The sequence below is a fragment of the Protopterus annectens genome, chromosome 14.part0 (assembly GCF_019279795.1).
Source record: "Protopterus annectens isolate FY-2018-M chromosome 14.part0, PAN1.0, whole genome shotgun sequence".
Taxonomy (NCBI): domain Eukaryota; kingdom Metazoa; phylum Chordata; order Ceratodontiformes; family Protopteridae; genus Protopterus; species Protopterus annectens.
In genome coordinates this window covers 824,697,070-824,715,241 of record NC_056748.1, presented here as the reverse complement: position 1 = coordinate 824,715,241, position 18,172 = coordinate 824,697,070, and the positions used below count along the sequence as shown (strand labels likewise).

The following is an 18,172-nucleotide window of genomic DNA, read 5'->3' as shown; positions in this document are numbered from 1 at the left end:
ATCTGGATAAAGATACTTTAGAATAATAGAATAATAAAAATGTAATTGCCTGTGAACATATACCTGGTCCATCATATATACCTTACCAGACACCTGCAGCAACTGGAAAGACCCCAAAAGTACCTCACCAAGAGGATCAAAGGGCTCAAACAGATGCCATATGCTGTCCGGTTAAAGAAACTCCAGCTCTACTCAGTGGCATACCGCCTGTTCAGAGGCGATCTGTGCCTGACGTATAAAGCCATGTCCAACCCGGAATTAATGGACATGCTGTACCTCAGAAAATCCAAATCCCATCGAGCTCTGCGCTTGAGAGACTTGAACCTCAGCACTGAAATAAATAGGACATGCTGGAGGGACAGATTCATAACCCAGAGGCTCCCTTCACTCTGGAAAAAATCCCAGTCCAGGTTAGGCAGAGTCCCTCATTGACTCCCTTCAAGAGGAATCTTGATGAGTGGATGGGAGATCGTAGGTTTACCCCGGGTATCACTTCTGTGTCAGTGTTAGACAGAGGCACAGTATACTAACCTCGAAAAAGGGCATAGCAAAATAAATTTAAAATGGGTGGCGAAAGCATTCTGGCTAGGCTTATAAATGCCCTAGGGCAGATAGCCTAGTATGAACCTATGAACCTATGAACATCCAAAAAGTGCAGCTTTTGTTCAGCTCTGTTTGAGTAGTTAGGAAAAAAGACAGGAAGCTCAATAGCCTGATTCAGGTTTGTCTCAGAAGGGACCTTGGGTAAAAAGGAAGGGTTCATTCTAAGTGAGACTCTATCCTTGTGAAAAACAAGATAGGGAGGATGAATGCAGAGGGCTTGAAGTTCCGACACTCTTCTAGCTGAGGTGATAGCTACTAAGAAGAGAGTCTTCCAGGAGAGTAATTTTAAAGAACAGGAGGCTGCAGGTTCAAAGGGAGGGAGAATCAAGGAAGTTAATATCAGGTTTAAATCCCACGGAGGCGGGGGATTTCTAACCGGGGGCCTGAGTAAAATAGTCCCTTTAAGAAAGGCCTTACAAAGTTTGTGGGACATGATGCTGGATTCTGACAGGCCAGCATGAAAATTAGTGATAGCAGCCAATTGGACCCTAATGGTGGCAGACGAGGAACCTGCTCGAAAAAGTTCTGCCAAAAAATCCACAACAGTGTGGACAGGGGCTGTAAAAGGATCTATATTCCTGGTCTCTGCCCAGCAGGAGAAACGTTTCCATTTACTAGCATAGGTTTTTGTGGTAGTAGATTTATGCGAAGAAAGGATGATTTCACGCACTGGCTGAGAAATCTGTGGAAGCCTGGCTAAGGTTGGAAGTGGAGCAACCAAGCTGTGAGGTTGAGAGACTGAAGGGATTGGTGCAGCCCGCCCGACTGATGGACCAACAGGTCCGGCACTGGGTCCAGACTCCAGGGCTGCTCCAATAGATGACGATGCAGGAACGGGAACCAAATTTGTTGAGGCCAGAAAAGGGCAATGAGAATCATCCTGGAACCCAAAGCGGTCACTTTCTGAATCAGTTTGGGAATTAAGGGAAAGGGAGGGAATGCATACAGAAGACCCCGGGGCCAATCGTGGACTAAAGCTTCTCTGGGGGAATGGCTGGGGAGGGGGAGTAGAGTGAAGAAGTCCTCGCACTTGCTGTTGAGAGGGGTAGTGAAAAGGTCGCAACAAGGTTGACCCCATCTGCGGAAAATCTTGTCCGCTACTGACTGATTGAGAGACCACTAGTGAGGCATGAGAATGGCTCTGCTCAGCCTGTCTGCTATGACGTTGGACTTCCCGGGAATGTGCACTGCTATCAGAAACCATTGGGAAGAGATCGCCCACTGCCAGAGTCTGAGTGCTTCTCGACATAAGGGATAGGATCTGGTTCCGCCCTGCTTGTTGATGTACCACACTACAGACATATTGTCTGTTTGAATTGCAATAGTCCCGATAGGTAGAGAGTCCTGAAGAGCTTGCAACGCTAAAAGTACCACTCTCATCTCCAAGATGTTTATATGCAGGTGGTATTCAAGGGGTTGCCAAGTGCCCTGGACAGTCCTGCCCTGAAAATGCCCCCCGCCCACCCGATCAGGGAGGCATCCATGTTCACCGTAGCAACAGGAGAAGGTAGAACAAATGGTCTGCCCTGGAGAACTGTAGGGGAGACCATCCACCAAGCCAAGTGGTCTTTGCATGTTTGAGTGATCATTATCCTGTGGGACATTGGGAGCTGTTGAAAGGACTATTGGGTAAAAAGCATCCACTGAAGGATCCGCATGTGGAAACGAGCCCGGGGGACTAGAATGATTGCTACCGCCATAAGACCCAATGTTTTTAGTACAAATCTGGACTGAATCATCTTGCGCTTTAGTAGTACTTGCACATGTCGGCGAATGTCTGATACTCTGTCTGGAGAAAGTTTTGCAGACAGATCTTTTGTGTTTATTTCTGCGCCTATAAATGTTATAGATTGACAAGGCGACAATGCAGACTTTTCGAAATTTATTGATATACCTAATTCGGAGCAAGTCTGAATGGAATAGTCCCTGGCTCGCAGAAGTTGATGCCTGGTGGAAGCAGTAAGGAGCCAGTCATCGAGATATGGAAACACCTGGAATCCCTGTCGCCTCAGGTGAGCCGTAGCCACTGCCATGCATTTGGTGAACACCCTGAGGGCTGTGGTGAGATCAAAGGGCAGGGCTCTGAATTGATAGTGACTGGCTCCCAGCCGGAAGTGGAGAAACCTTCTGGAGTGCCTGTTCATTTTGATATGGTAGTACACATCCTGAAGGTCTATACAGCACATCCAATTGTCCTGACCCAAAAAGGGTAGAATGGACTGAAGTTTGACCATCCAGAACTTTGTTCTTTGTATAGACCTGTTCAGACTGCTGAGATCCAGAATGGGTCTCCAGTCCCCTGTTTTTTTCGGTACCAAAAAAAACTTGGAGTAAATTCTGGATCCTTGCTGGTCTGCTGAGACTGGCTGGATGGCCCTCTTTTTTAGCAGTTTTGAAATTTCTAGTACTGCTTGATCCCTTAGCATGGGTGGGACATCTAGAAGGGATCTGTTTCTTTGTATAGGGGTGTGGACGAAGGGAATTTTGTAGCCCTCGGATAAGATAGACTGTACCCATTTGTCTTGTGTGAGGAGTTGCCAGGCTTCTGGGTACAGTGACAACCTTCCCCCGACTGCCTCCGAAGGTGGACAGTCGGGCAGGCCCTCAGGGGTGCTGGAAGGGTTTGTCAGAGAAAGATTCCCTGCTATCCTGATTCTGCGGACCCCCTCTGCCCCTCAGGCAGCGTCTATTATTGTTCCCTCCTCTGCCCCTGGAGGGAAACTCACCACGTGCATCAGGCATGACTCCCTGGGGTTTGCGAAACCACATTTTTCCACCCTTCTGACCTTTTGGGTATGGTCTAGATGGAGTGGAAAAACGGACTCTCACGGCAGAGAGAGTCTTGCCTTCCTGCTCGCACCTGGAAAGTGTATCCTTCACCTGTGGTCTGAACAAAGCCAAACCATCGAAGGGGGTGTTGGTGAAGGACGCCTTAAAACGGTCAGCAAAGTTGCACAACTGCATCCAGGCATGTCGTCTCAAGGCTACACCTGTGCCTGCGGCCCTACTCGCCCAATCGGCTGCATGAGAAATGAGTCGCATGGAGGAGTTAACAATGGAGTTAAGGGTTGCCAGCTGGGAGTTAATCTTTTCCTGAGAACCCGCAGCAGATGGATCCTGAAGTGTATCACCCAGTTCCTTAAGGATATCCCTTTGAAGGCGGGTGAAATGGCACAAGTAGTTCAGCGACCTCATGGAAAAGGTCGCTGAAGAAAACATCCGCTTCCTGTACCTGTCCATTGTCCTAGATTCTTTATTAGGTGGATGGACAGGGACAGAAGGATCAGCCAACTCCTTCTTAGTGGCTGTTGCAACCACCATGGCATCAACAGGGACACCCTTTGTAAGAAACTGTTTGTCGGACGGGGCTGTAATGAACTTTGTGGGCCTACAGGGAGTTGGTTCCACTGTGTCTGGGGCCGTCCACACCTTCCGAACCACCACTTCCATGAGTGGGTCGAAAGGCGGAGACACCCAGGAGGTGGAGGGGCGAGAACCAAACGCGTCCACGTTCACCGACTCATTCTCGGAGGGGTTAAGGGCAGTCCAGTTCCCCCTCTGTCTAAGGATCTCAAGGATGTCTGAAAAGGAGACATCCTCAGAGGGGGACCTTCGGGACCCTTCCGAATCCTCCAAAGCAGTGTCAGAGGTGACTGACTCGGGGGAGTCAACATGTTTCCTCTTACATTTTCTCTTCCAAGGGGGCTCCTCTGAATGATCAGAGGAGGCCTCGGAAGAGGAAGACACACCCAATGGGGCAACCTGGAGTGTCTGTTTTCCACGCTTGAGGTCAGGAGGGTGAACGGAGACCGACGTAGGCACCATGGGGGGAGGAGCCGATCATGAGTCTGACCCAGGAGTCAGTACGCTCCTCATGACCTCGAAGGTGCCCTTATCGGGCAGAGAGGAAGGTCCCTGCTCCGAAGAGATGAGAACCCCTCCCGGCACCGAGAGTGACGGCTCCAAGGCCGATGTCGGGGATGAGCTCACCTGCGCCAAGGCACCGAAAGGGAGAACGGGGTCGGACAAGGGTCCGATGCCACTCGCCCCCTCTGAGCCGATGAGGGAGTCTCGGCGCCCCGATCCCTCCACAGATGGAACCAATGAAGAGATCGGAGCCGACGAAGGAGCCGAAATGTGAGGTATCGGCTCCGACGTACTGACGATTCGAGCCCCAACGAGCTCTGGCTCCGAATATAATGGAAGAGTCGGAGGAGGAATTGTTGAAGATGCAGGGATAGCCGCAGTCTGTTGAGAAGGGCTAGATAACATTTGGGCAAGTGCCTGCGACTTTAGCAGTCTACTGACCACCCTCTCGAGGTCGTGATCAGAAAGCCTGGAAGACCGAGAGGAATGTGACCTATGGCTCCACTCCGACTGTAGTAACGGAGATCTCAGAGCTGAACGAACAAACTCCAAAGAGGGAGATCTCGAGCGTTTTCAGCTCAGAGAAGGCTCCGACACAACAACAGCAGCCGACTGAGATCTCAAAGTGTCGGAACCGACGAGGAGGCAGCAGCTCTGCTTGGAGATGGCTCCGAACAGGGAGCCAACGGTTTGGCGGGCTTGGAGGGTTTACCCGACAAAGGCTTAGTCGGGGACCCTTCAGGCTTAAGTAAGCCCCTCAAAATAAGTTTGTTCCTACGCTCCTGCAGGACTCTTGGACTGAAGGCATGACAGACCGAACAAGAGTCCTGCAGGTGTAGGGGGCCCAAATAATACACACAAGAAGTGTGATCATCTGTCAGAGACATCTTCTGACAGCACAAGTCACACTTCTTGAAACCTGATACCTTAGTATCCTTAGACATAATGGCAGTATAACTGGGTACCAAGGAACTAAGTAACTAGTGCCTAACACACTACAAACACACACACACACACACACACACGCACTAGAACTAACACTGCAATAATATAGTAGTAATAAAAGTAATAATACTGCTATAAAAAATACAGCTAACAAGACTAGTAGAAATATAAATATATATAAGAAAAGAAAAACTAACTCTACCCTGAAGGGTGGGGGAGGGGGGGACTCTGAAAACTACTAGCAAAGAGAGTTTCTAAAAGGGATTTCTCAAGGGATCAGAAAGGGGACACTAAAAGAAAAAGATCTAACAAGAATTTAGCTATTTATATCTAAATAAACTTAGTAGAAAAGTTTTATACGACCTGGAGCTGGTAAACAAGCAACCTCGCAGCTGTAGCGGCAAACGAGATCTGGGTATGGGACGCCTAGCACTGTGGGATATAGGGAGGGCCTCGAGCTGGTAAATAGCTCTCGAGCTTTGGTATAGGCCGAGTCGGAGCCGAGGATCGGCTCCGAACCTATCCAGCAAGAATGAAGGTGAGATTGACAACTTAACATTAGATGTCTTTATGCACTGACTGCCATACCACATGAGAAAGCAAGCCATATTTTCCTCACACAGGACGTTCTTTACATTCTTAGGTGATGTGGCGATTATTAAAGACATTTGTTACAGACTATGCTGTGCTCTTTGTTTTTCTGATCTTTTTATATAGATAATATCAGATAGATAAAATATATATGTGGGGGTAAATGTAGCCTGTTTAATGCAGGATACATCAGGTATATCTAAGCTAAAAAAATGTAGGTGTTTAAGGACATCTTGAATCCACTTAAAGGCAGGGACAGTCATGCAACATGTTCTAGAGATGCAGATCTTAAAAAGTGAAGGCACAGATCAGAGTTTTCAAGCTGTGCCACCAGAAGAGCCCCTGCAACAATGTATATAAACATACAAAAATATAAATTGCTGTTTATGCTTTTATTGCACAATGAACTGTTGTATTGTTTTCCATGAGCTTTTCTCTCTGGATCTCCATGTAAATGGGCATAGCTCACTATGGCCAACCTGGTTAATGAAAATAAAAAATAAAACAAAATACATAAATAAATGCAACATACTATTACAATGCAGTCGGCTGCATTAGCTCTTTAAAAGTAGGTCAGAGGTACACGAGTACATTAACACCAACGATACAGCAAAAAACTGAGGCATGCAAGTAAATGTCTCTTTATTGAATGGTATATTTCATTAAACATTCTTCCATCAAGAAATACTAAGGATATAAGCAGTAGAGATTGCCTAAAAGAGTGCAGAGAATGTAGCTTAATAGAAGAGTAAAACATCCACAAAAAGAACAGACAGGATCCTGCAGAAACAGAATAGACAGGCAATGTCTGAGCAGCTGTCTAAGAAAGAAACTTACAGCTACAAACAAAAGGGATGTATATACCCCAGAGAGAAATGAAAGATAAGCCATCACTTCGAGTTGCCAATGAACCAAGAAACCATCATGAAAAAGTAAGCATACAGATATTTATATGTACAGTGGATATAAACAGTTTACATACCCCTGTTAAAATGCCAGGTTTTTGTGATAAAAAAATGAGACCACAATAAATCATTTCAAAACTTTTTCTACCTTTAATGTGACCTATAACCTGTACAATTCAATTGAAAAACAAACAAATCTGTTAGGGGAAAAATATAAAAAATAAAAAACGTACAATATGCTGGTTGCATAAGTGTGCACACCCTTAAACTAATACTTTTAATTTAATTACAGCATTCAGACTTCTTGGGTAGGAGTCTATCAGCATGGCACATCTTAACTTGGCAATATTTGCCCACTCTTCCTTGCAAAAGCACTCCAAATCTCTCAGATTGAGAGGGCATCTCTTGTGCACAGCCCTCTTCAGGTCATTCCACAGATTTCTTATTGGGTTTAGGTCTGGGCTGTGGCTGGGCCATTCCAAAACTTCTAGTGAAGCCATTCTTTTGTTGATTTGGATGCATGCTTGGAGATCATTGTTGAGTTGAAAGATGAAATTCCTCTTCATCTTCAGCTTTCTAGCAGACACCTGAAGGTTTTGGGCCAAAAGTGACTGATATTTGGAACTGGTCATAACTCCCTCCACCTTGGCTAAAACTCTAGTTCCAGCTGAAGAAAAGCAACCCCAAAGCATGATACTGTCACCACCATGCTTCACCATGGAGATGATGTTCTTTTGATGATGCAAAGTGTTATTTTTGCGCCAAACGTACCTTTTGGAATTGTGTCCAAAAAGTTCAACCTTGGTCTCATCAGACCATAGCACATTTTCCCACATGCTTTTGAGAGACTTGATGTATTGTTTTGCAAATTTTAGCTGGGCCTGGATGTTTTTCTGTGTAAGAAAAGGCTTCCATCTTGCAACCCTACCCCATAGTCCAGACATATGGAGAATACTGGAGATTGTTGTCACATGTAGTAGACAACCAGTACTTGCCAGAAATTCCTGCAGCTGCTTCAGTGTTGCTATAGGTCTTTTGGCAGCCTCCCTGACTAGTTTTTGCCTTGTCTTTTCATCAGTTTTGGAAGGATGTACAGTTCTTTTTAGCATCGCTGTTGTCCCATATTTTCTCCACTTTTTTATGACTGTCTTCATTGTGTTCTATGGTATATCCAATGCTGTGGAAATTTTTTTGTACCCTTCTCCTGACTGATACCTTTCAACAATGAGATCCCTTTGATGATTTGTAAGCTCTCTGCGAACCATGGCTTTTGCTATAAGAGGCAACTGAGTAAATGTCAGGAAAATCCTATTAGGATAGCTGAACTTTATTTGGGGTTAATCAGAGTCTCTTTAATTGATGGCAGGTATGTACCCAAGAAAACTGAATGTTGTAATTAAATCAAAAGGTGCTTCAACAAAGTATTAGTTTAAGGGTGTGCACACACAACAAAGTATTAGTTTAAGGGCACTTATGCAACCAGCATATTGTACATTTTTTTATTTTTTAGATTTTTCCCCTAACAGATTTGTTTTTCAATTAGATTGTACAGGTTATAGGTCACATTAAATGTGGGAAAAGTTTTGAAATTATTTATTGTGGTCTCATTTTTTTATATCACAAAAATCTGGCATTTTAACAGGGGTGTGTAAACTTTTTATATCCACTGTACATAACATAGTTAGTTTATCTTAGCTCAATCTTTCTGCAAGCACATCGGATACAGAAAGTGGGATGTCTCACTGGGATACAGAAAGTGGGATGTCTCAAAAAATATCCTTGTTTTCCATACTTTCCTAGCTAGTGTTCCAGAGACCAGATTTTGCTGATCCCTGGGCTTTGTCTTGGTTCCTGTGTTTCTCCATTTTCCTTGTTTGGTCAGGGGGAAGTTTCTTTACTCACCAGTGAGAGTGGGGAGTACTGAGCTGCCTGTTTGTCCTCAGAGGAGTGGTTTAAGGCAGTAACTTGTAGTTTATTGGCCATTTTGGGTCATTTCCTGTCTTTTCCAGCCCCCTGCTATAAAGCACGCTTTGGCGGGCTTTTCCAGCTATTGAGAACTCAGCACAGCTCCTTGTTGTGTCCAGCAGGGTTCCTGTAGCAGCAGAGACCAGAAAAGACTACCTTTCCACATTTTAAGTATTTTTCTTGGCTTTTCGACCTTTTTTTGACTTTCGACCACTGTTTTTGCTTTTTTTATCGAAGTTTGACCTGTATTTACTGTTTTTATAAGCTCAAACTGTTTACTGCACTTGCTAGTTTAAGTTTTGCCTAAAAGTTAAACTACAGGCTAATACACTCAAGTGTACTAGCTTTTGATAGCAATTAGTCGAAAAGTATAGCATTTATTGTGTTTTCTGCCTTTCTGTAAAAAAAACTTGAACAAACAAAAAAAAATATCCTTGTTTTCCATACTTTCCTAGCTAGTGTTCCAGAGACCAGATTTTGCTGATCCCTGGGCTTTGTCTTGGTTCCTGTGTTTCTCCATTTTCCTTGTTTGGTCAGGGGGAAGTTTCTTTACTCACCAGTGAGAGTGGGGAGTACTGAGCTGCCTGTTTGTCCTCAGAGGAGTGGTTTAAGGCAGTAACTTGTAGTTTATTGGCCATTTTGGGTCATTTCCTGTCTTTTCCAGCCCCCTGCTATAAAGCACGCTTTGGCGGGCTTTTCCAGCTATTGAGAACTCAGCACAGCTCCTCGTGGTGTCCAGCAGGGTTCATGTAGCAGCAGAGACCAGAAAAGACTACCTTTCCAGATTTTAAGTATTTTTCTTGGCTTTTTCGACCTTTTTCGACTTTCGACCACTGTTTTTGCTTATTTTATCGAAGTTTGACCTGTTTTTATAAGCTCAAACTGTTTACTGCACTTGCTAGTTTAAGTTTTGCCTAAAAGTTAAACTACAGGCTAATACACTCAAGTGTACTAGCTTTTGATAGCAATTAGTTGAAAAGTATAGCATTTATTGTGTTTTCTGCCTTTCTGTAAAAAAAAACTTGAACAAACAAAAAAAAATATCCTTGTTTTCCATACTTTCCTAGCTAGTGTTCCTGAGACCAGATTTTGCTGATCCCTGGGCTTTGTCTTGGTTCCTGTGTTTCTCCATTTTCCTTGTTTGGTCAGGGGGAAGTTTCTTTACTCACCAGTGAGAGTGGGGAGTACTGAGCTGCCTGTTTGTCCTCAGAGGAGTGGTTTAAGGCAGTAACTTGTAGTTTATTGGCCATTTTGGGTAATTTCCTGTCTTTTCCAGCCCCCTGCTATAAAGCACGCTTTAGCGCTGAGTTGCCACAAGAGCACACAAGAGCAGCGGCGGTTAATCAAAGTTAAACTATTCGGGCTACCTAAAGTCCACTCTTCAAATTTTCCCTTATAACTACCTTCCTCGAACTGTACTGCTGATCTAACCAGCGTATCCTATAACTAAAAAGTTCATCTCTACTTGATTCCCAAGTAGACTATTCTCTATCTGTAAAGCCTAGCACTTGCTCCTACAGTACTTGCACCTTGATAAAGCACTTTATTATAGATAGTACCCCACAAGCCTAGAACCCACATCCCCCGGAGTCTCTTGTAAGTTTTTTTATCTGTTACTTCTAGCATGTCGAGGGATCAGTTGCTAGTGTCCTCTCCTGCTCAACTGGTGAACCTGGGAATATTGAGGCAATGTTACAATTGCCTCATGTACACAGACAATCCTCTCCTTCTCCCACAAAACACAAATACATGCGAGAGATGCAACTATACGGCCAAACTGGAGGCTGAGCTCTCTCAACATAGGACTGGCAAGACCAGACAGGAGGAGAAGGTAACCACACACACTACATACCCAGTCACACATAGTACCATCACAACTTCAAATCGTACACATAATCACACAAAGACATACTCGGAGGCTCTGATCAAAAATCTACCAAAACAGCAGAAGCCACCAAAGCAGACACCCAAACAACAACCACCTCAGGACCAAACACATGCAACACATAGACCACACGGTCAGAGTGTCAAACAGTCACAGCCCTTAAGGCCAAACACAATGCCAGACACACTCGTCATTGGTGACTCCATAGTCAGACACACTGACGTCCCGCTCACCAGATTGAGTAAGGAGAAGGTCACAGTAAGCTACCTGTCGAGCGCTAGAATCCACCACATAATGCAAGCACTCAGGTCTCTCAACAGCTGGTTCAAGTGCGACTCAGTCATTGTCCACGCTGGTGTCAACGACCTGAGACGTACCTCCTTGGACTACATGAAAGGAGACATTGAGGAGCTCTCTGATTATGTAGCCCAAGCAGGTATGACCCTGACCTTGAGCAGTATCCTACCTTCACCTAGAATGATGCCACAATACAGTGATAAGATGATCAGCTTTAATAATTGGCTTAAATTCTGGTGTCATTCATAGGGGATCCAATGTCTGTCTGCCTGGGATGACATGCTGGACAAGCCACGCTGCTTCGCAAGGGACGGCTTGCACCTGTCTCCCCTGGGCTTCTGGATATTGGCAAAGGCTCTTGCCACCCCCATAGTGCCTTTTTTAGGCAAGGCTCAAATTCTAAACCTACCACCCTAGAACACAAAAAGGAAAAAAACTAAGGGTAATGCTGCTCAATGCCAGAAGTCTCAATCTCAAGATGCACGCACTCGAGGCCCTTCTCAGTATGGAGAACATCGATGTCTGTGCTGTGACAGAAACCTGGTTCAAGGCTCCTGAGAGCACCCCAGCACTATCAGGTTTCACCTCATATCATGCGTTCCGGCCCCAAAATCCGGACAACACCAAAAAAGGAGGGGGGGCGTCCATATTCATAAAGGACACCCACACCTCTAGGTTGGTGGCAACGCATGATGCATCGGAGACCATCCAGGTGCAATTAACCATAGGCAAGACTGCTCTGCAATTTGTAGCATGTTACAGGCCACCCTCTCAAACTAAGGAACCTCACATGGCCTTCCTGAAAACACTGGAGGGATTAAATGTATCTCCAAACACCATCATACTAGGTGACTTCAACTACCCTAATATAGACTGGGAACACTACTCAAGCCCAAACACTCTAGCCCAAAGGTTCCTGGAGTTCATAAACTCAAATGCCATGGAACAACTAGTCACCATCCCCACAAGAGGAGAAAACATACTTGATCTCATCATCACGAACATGGGATCACAATGTTCAACACCGGAAGTATACCCCTCACTGGTGAGATCAGATCATAAATTAATCTCGCTGGAGGTCCTCATCCCGCCCCCACCTGAAATAAAAAAGACCACAGTGAAAAACTTATCAAAAGCCGACTTCACACTTCTAAAAACTAGTGTGGTCTCCTTTAAGGCCCCTGAGCCAGTGGTAAATATTACTCAAACCGCTGAATCACTTACAAATGCCTTCTACCAGCACCTACAGGACTGCATGGATCAGGCAATCCCAAACAAAACTAAGACTCTTTGTACCAAAGGCAAGCGTCAAGTCTGGTGGACCTCAGCCATAAACAAGCTCTACAACAAAAGGAGGAAGCTACTACAAGATAGAGCAAAATCCTTCAAAGGTAAGACACCTTTGATCATTATAAGTAAAAAACTAAGAGCTCTCATAAAATCATCCAAGGCAAATGTTGAGAGAAAAATCGCCAAGGACACAAAAGACAATCATAAGGCCTTCTTTGGCTATATTAGAAACCTAGAAGAAAACTCCCAGATATGCTCAGAATTAGTTCAAAATGATGTGAAGATTACTGAACCTACACACATTGCCAACATACTGGCTGACAGGTTCAGTGCAAACTTCTCCCCCCCTCCCCCCCACAAGGAGAGATATCTATACCAGAGGATTGTAGCCCCCCAAACATCTCCAACGCCCAGGTGAGAACTGTTCTCTCCAAGGCAAAAAACACAGCATCCATGGGACCGGATGGTGTCCCCGGCTGTGTGCTCCACTAACTCAATGAGGAATTAAACCCGCAGTTAGGACAGCTGTTTAATCTTAGCATCACCTCAGGATACATACCCAAGGAGTGGCGCACGGCGACTGTGGTCCCACTTCACAAGGGCGGTGCCTCCACCGACCCTGGAAATTACCGTCCCATTAGTTTGACAAGCCTTATCTGCAAAGCCATGGAGAGGATCATAATAGAACTCATAAATAAAGACATAGGGAACTTGCAGACTTTGGATCCAACCCAGTTTGGCTTTGTCAAAGGCAGATCATGCCTTTTAAACTTGGTTGACTTTTTCGAAACAGTCACCAAGGCCATTGATGAGGGAAAGGCAGTCCATACAGCCTACCTCGACCTGGCTAAGGCCTTCGACACAATACCCCACTCAGGTATCATCGAAAAACTCATCAGCTTGAATGTAAACCCATACATCACAAGATGGGTTGCAAACTGGCTAAGTGACAGAACCCACAGGGTCAGAGTTGCTGGAGCCATGTCAGACTCAAAGCCTGTCACAAGTGGTGTCCCACAGGGCTCAATCCTGGGTCCACTCTTGTTCGGCATCTACTTTTCTGAAGTACAAGCAAACACAGGAGGGTTATGGCTGACAAAGTTTGCAGATGACTGCAAACTGGGCGCCATAGTCGAAAAGACTTCTAACACAGATATCCTTCAGAAGGGCCTCACAGAAACGCATAACTGGTGCCAGAGCCATGGCCTAAAATTAAACGCCAAGAAATGCATAGTCATACCCTTTGGGAAAAACAAGGTTGCCCCTAGCTGCCATATAGGCGGCAATCCACTGAGCACAGAAGAAGTCATCAGGGACCTGGGGACCCAGGTTGACACTAGCCTTTCGTTTGACACTCATGTTGCTAAAGTAGTCAGGAAAACCTTCTACATTGCCCACCTGATCATGAAGGGATTCACATCTAGATCAAGGGAGGTCATCGTCCCCCTGTACTCATCACTCATTAGACCTATGATTGAGTACAATGCCCCATTCGGAATGTATCTGACCCGACACCTGCAGCAGCTGGAAAGGCCCCAAAAGTTCCTCACCAAAAGGATAAAGGGTCTCAAAAATATGTCTTATGCTGCCCGACTGAAAGAACTCCAGCTCTATTCAGTCTCATACCGCTTGCTCAGAGGTGACCTGTGCCTGACATATAAGGCCATGTCAAACCCAGATTTGATGAATATGCTTCACCTCAAAAAATCTAGATCCCTCAGAACCGCAAGGGCGGGAGACTTAAACCTTGACACGGTTATTAATAGAACGTGCTGGAGGGACAGATTCATCACCCAGAGACTCCCTATGCTGTGGAACAAAATCCCGGTACATTTGAGGCAGAGCACCTCGCTGGCCTTGTTCAAGAGGAATCTTGACCAATGGATGGGAGATCGCAGATATACCCCAGGGATTACTTCAGTGTCACTGCTTGACAGAGGCACAGCAAAATAATAGGCATAGTTTTATTCAAACTAAAGGGGTGGCGAAAGCCACATAACTATGGGCTAGGCTTATAAATGCCCTTGGGCAGATAGCCTAGTATGAACCTATGAACCTATGAACCTATAAAACTACTGCATCTGATACTTTTTATGCAGATTTGCATTTCCTGTGCTCAAGAAAGTTTATTTGATATTTTCTGATGGATATACAATTTGTCTGCTATGCAGCTAATCACTTTAAGAAACTGTAGTCAGTAACATGCTGTATTTCCCGACAAACATAGAATTTGTCTTCCACAACTACTGACCATGTTTAAAATTTCTTTGTCCCTCTTTACCTTTCAGATTGTGTCTTCCCTCCTTTGCTTTGTTTCCTATTCCTCTCTTACCCCACCACTGCCTATAGTGCTACCTTTACTCTCAGCTTCTACTCTACTCCACTTCTTAGAACTGGCAGCAGTATAAACATCTACTTGCTTGATTTTCATCTGTTTTCTGCTAATGTACCTCTACTCTAACCATTTTGTTACTGGCATTCCAAATATTCTCATTTATATCTCCCTACCTATGCAATCCATCATTTTTAAAATACCTTTTTTGTTTAGTGATGCTGTTGTGGACACAAAACCATATTAAACATGTTCAGAGATGTAATTTAACTGAGAGATATGCAGATATTATATACATATATATATATATATATATATATATATATATATATATATATATATATATATATATATATATATATATATATATATATATATATATATATATATATGTATATATATTTAGTTTGAGTTTCCTAAAATTTTCTTTACCTATAACTCTGTGATGTTATATTTTAATAAATAAATAAGATACTGGGTGGTCTCACCAGCAGATGGTACTTGTAAAGGAAAGAACATTTTATTAAAATTAACCTGTGATATTGTGAGTATATTTGGGAAGCGTAGCCATACTGGGCATATTTCAAACTGGTAGCAAATCCCATTAAATTAAAATTCTGAATATATGGTATGTTGATCTCACTGGAGAAAATAAATTATTTTTTTTCTGCAAGCTTTAGATGAGAAAGCAGGAAGCAAGAAAGAAAAAGAATTTAAGAGTGTTGTATGTTTGATGCTTTGTCTTGATAGTAAGTGCAGCCATTCTAAAGGCCCAGATCCTTATCTTTATATGACTTAACTGAATGCCTGCATACATCTTGAACCATCAGCATAAATATTACATTACCTAAAAGCATAACTCTCAACCTCTTAGAGCAAGAAGTCTGGACAAAGGCACAAATAATGGGGAGAACAAAGACACAAAATAGGAACACTTGTTAAATATTGCTCTTACAAACTTAGAAAGTCGCTGGAATTTGATAGAATAACAGGTTTTGTATTAGCATGAATTTTCTGAAGGATATGAAGCCTGAAATTCAAATGTGTGCCATTATTTTCTGACTTCAGTCCTCAATGATTTGCCAGTGATTTGCCAAGAAAATCACTATTTTATGAGAAAAAGATCAAAAACGTGAGGCAAAAGTCTGAACATTCTGCGAAAATCTGGACATTTGAGAGGTATGCCTCAAAGAAGTCCCACCTTCATAGCTGAAATTCTGTATCTGATGAGAACAGAGGTAAAAAATAATACTGATTTGATGCCCTATGTAGTTTCTGCTGCAAATGACAGGAACATCTATCTATATGTGATTGGCTGAACTCTCCAGGCAATGATAAAGATACAACTCTATATAGTATAAAACAGGGACAGCTTTTACAAGTTCCTTGCTCATGTACATTTCCAGTGATGCAGGCAATCCAATAATTGGTTAAACATCAGAAAAGCCACTTTGTGCACTGCTATATGAAATGCAGGCTTTACACAGGATCACCATTCTACTCCATCTTAGATAAACCTTCCACTTAAGAGAAATAAGACAAATGACAGGCACAACTTAACAACAGGAAAGTTAAATACGTCTTTGGGAGAATAAAATACTTTAAACATCAGGACTGTATGCTGAAATAAAGCAGATCTTGCTGGAATGCATGGTGGAGAGGGCAAAAGCCTGCTAAGGGTATAACAGAGTAAAGGCCATAGAAAAGCTACACACATGTCATGGTATATAGCTGGACAACATTGTCACCAGGAAGAGGAGTGGTATATACCTCCCAAGACATTTAGATGTAATTATTGTTTGATAATTGAGTATGTGGACTAAGTGAAGGAACTCTCTTCAGCAATGGGCCTAAGCCATTACAGCATTACATGTTAATGCAATGCAAATGCATTATAGGTTCATAGGTAGCTACTAGGCATGCAGTCCTGGGGATCACTGAAGAGTCTAGCACTAACCCAAAGTCCCAACTGCCCCAGAGCATGATCTGGTTAAATAACATGCTCAGAGGCACACAGTATGCAAATGAAGGTTGAGGAAATCATATACTGGAATTCAAGAAACAACTTATTAATGTATAAGAAGTACATCACTGCAATTAAGTATGGAAACAGCATCAGAGCAAGTATCACATTTAAAAATAAAATACATTATACAAGTTGCAGTTAGCTATGAACTAAATGATTATCTTGAGTTGGAGACCTTATGGTTAAGCAGACAAACATTTAGTGAAAGTATAATGCATGCACTGATTCTTTTCTGGTAAAAAAAAACATGTTTGAATGTCTGCATGATAGTTATATGGTTATATTATCAGGTTAGTCTCACTTACGTGAAAGAGTACGGATATACATGTTTTCAGGCCGAGGCTGTGCTTTAGCTTGAAACACTGCAAAATAGTAAAATAAAGACTTGGTAACAAAATTGGCAGTAATACAACCTAAAATACTTCATTCCTCATCAAAACAGAAATACTTTTGTTTCATCACATCAAGAAATAATACAATATCCACCCATAAACTTAGCATTTATTTTGGTGCACATTTTAAAATGATTTTTGTAAAAGAAGAGATAAAACGAAAACAATAGAAATATCAACATACTATGTCCCATATCCATCCCAAGGAATCTCATGGAAGCTATTCTGTGAAGCATACTGTCTAAATGTTATATTCACTGGTGAGCATCACTGATGTCCATCATAGTAATCATTGCTACAGTAGCCTTATCTATATTAGTTATAGGAACATCCTTGAATAAAAAAAACCTTTGCCACCTGGGAAGGAGGAACTGGTTCTAGCACTCCTTGGATTATATTCTAGAAGCTCCTACTAGGTCCTCTCTACATACTTTTACAAAGCACTGTATATGCTTGATTCCTTCTCTAGGTCCAGATCAAGCTTTACTGGGACCATTTTCTAAGGCCTCTTGGAGTCTATCTTAGCTAACTACATTTGTCAGGTGGAAGGAGATCTACCCATATAGGTAAGGCTACTGCAGCATTGATCAATATGATGAACATATTACACTTGTATAATTAAAACTTACCATAACAGTAGATGTTTGAATGATCAGTGCTACAGTAGCCACTTTCTCCCTCCACCCCCCTTGTTTTGGTGTGGATTTCATGCCAGGGTGTGAGCATTTATTTTTTGTTGTTCCTAGCATGGTCCCTTAAGGGCTCAGCCTCCCTCTCTCTGCTGGTAGGAAAGCTCTAAATGGCTTTGCACCCAAACTTGTTTTTTTAGTAAGTTCATCTTGAGCTGCCTGACAATTTGGGTGCATGGAAGGTGCCCTGAAGCTTTGGAAGCTAGCTAAGTATTATATCCTTGGCAGGATATAACCCATATAGTTAAGGCTATTGCAGTAGTGATAATTCAAACATCTACTATTATGGTTAAGTTTTACTTACACAACTGTACTTTTCACATCCACTCTGCAGGGATCTTGCTAATTTGGCATAGTGACATTTTGTGATTAGAATAACCAGCAT

General features: G+C 43.2%; 1 protein-coding gene across 1 annotated transcript in view; it reads right to left on the bottom strand.

Annotated features, from left to right (window-relative positions):
- Positions 1–18,172, bottom strand: part of PIK3AP1 (phosphoinositide-3-kinase adaptor protein 1) — a 1,872,143-nt gene that overhangs the window by 471,377 nt on the left and 1,382,594 nt on the right. Inside the window, exon 11 of the mRNA XM_044056574.1 lies at positions 17,012–17,068. Coding sequence (XP_043912509.1) covers positions 17,012–17,068 — 57 coding nt within the window. The remainder of the gene's footprint in view (positions 1–17,011; positions 17,069–18,172) is intronic.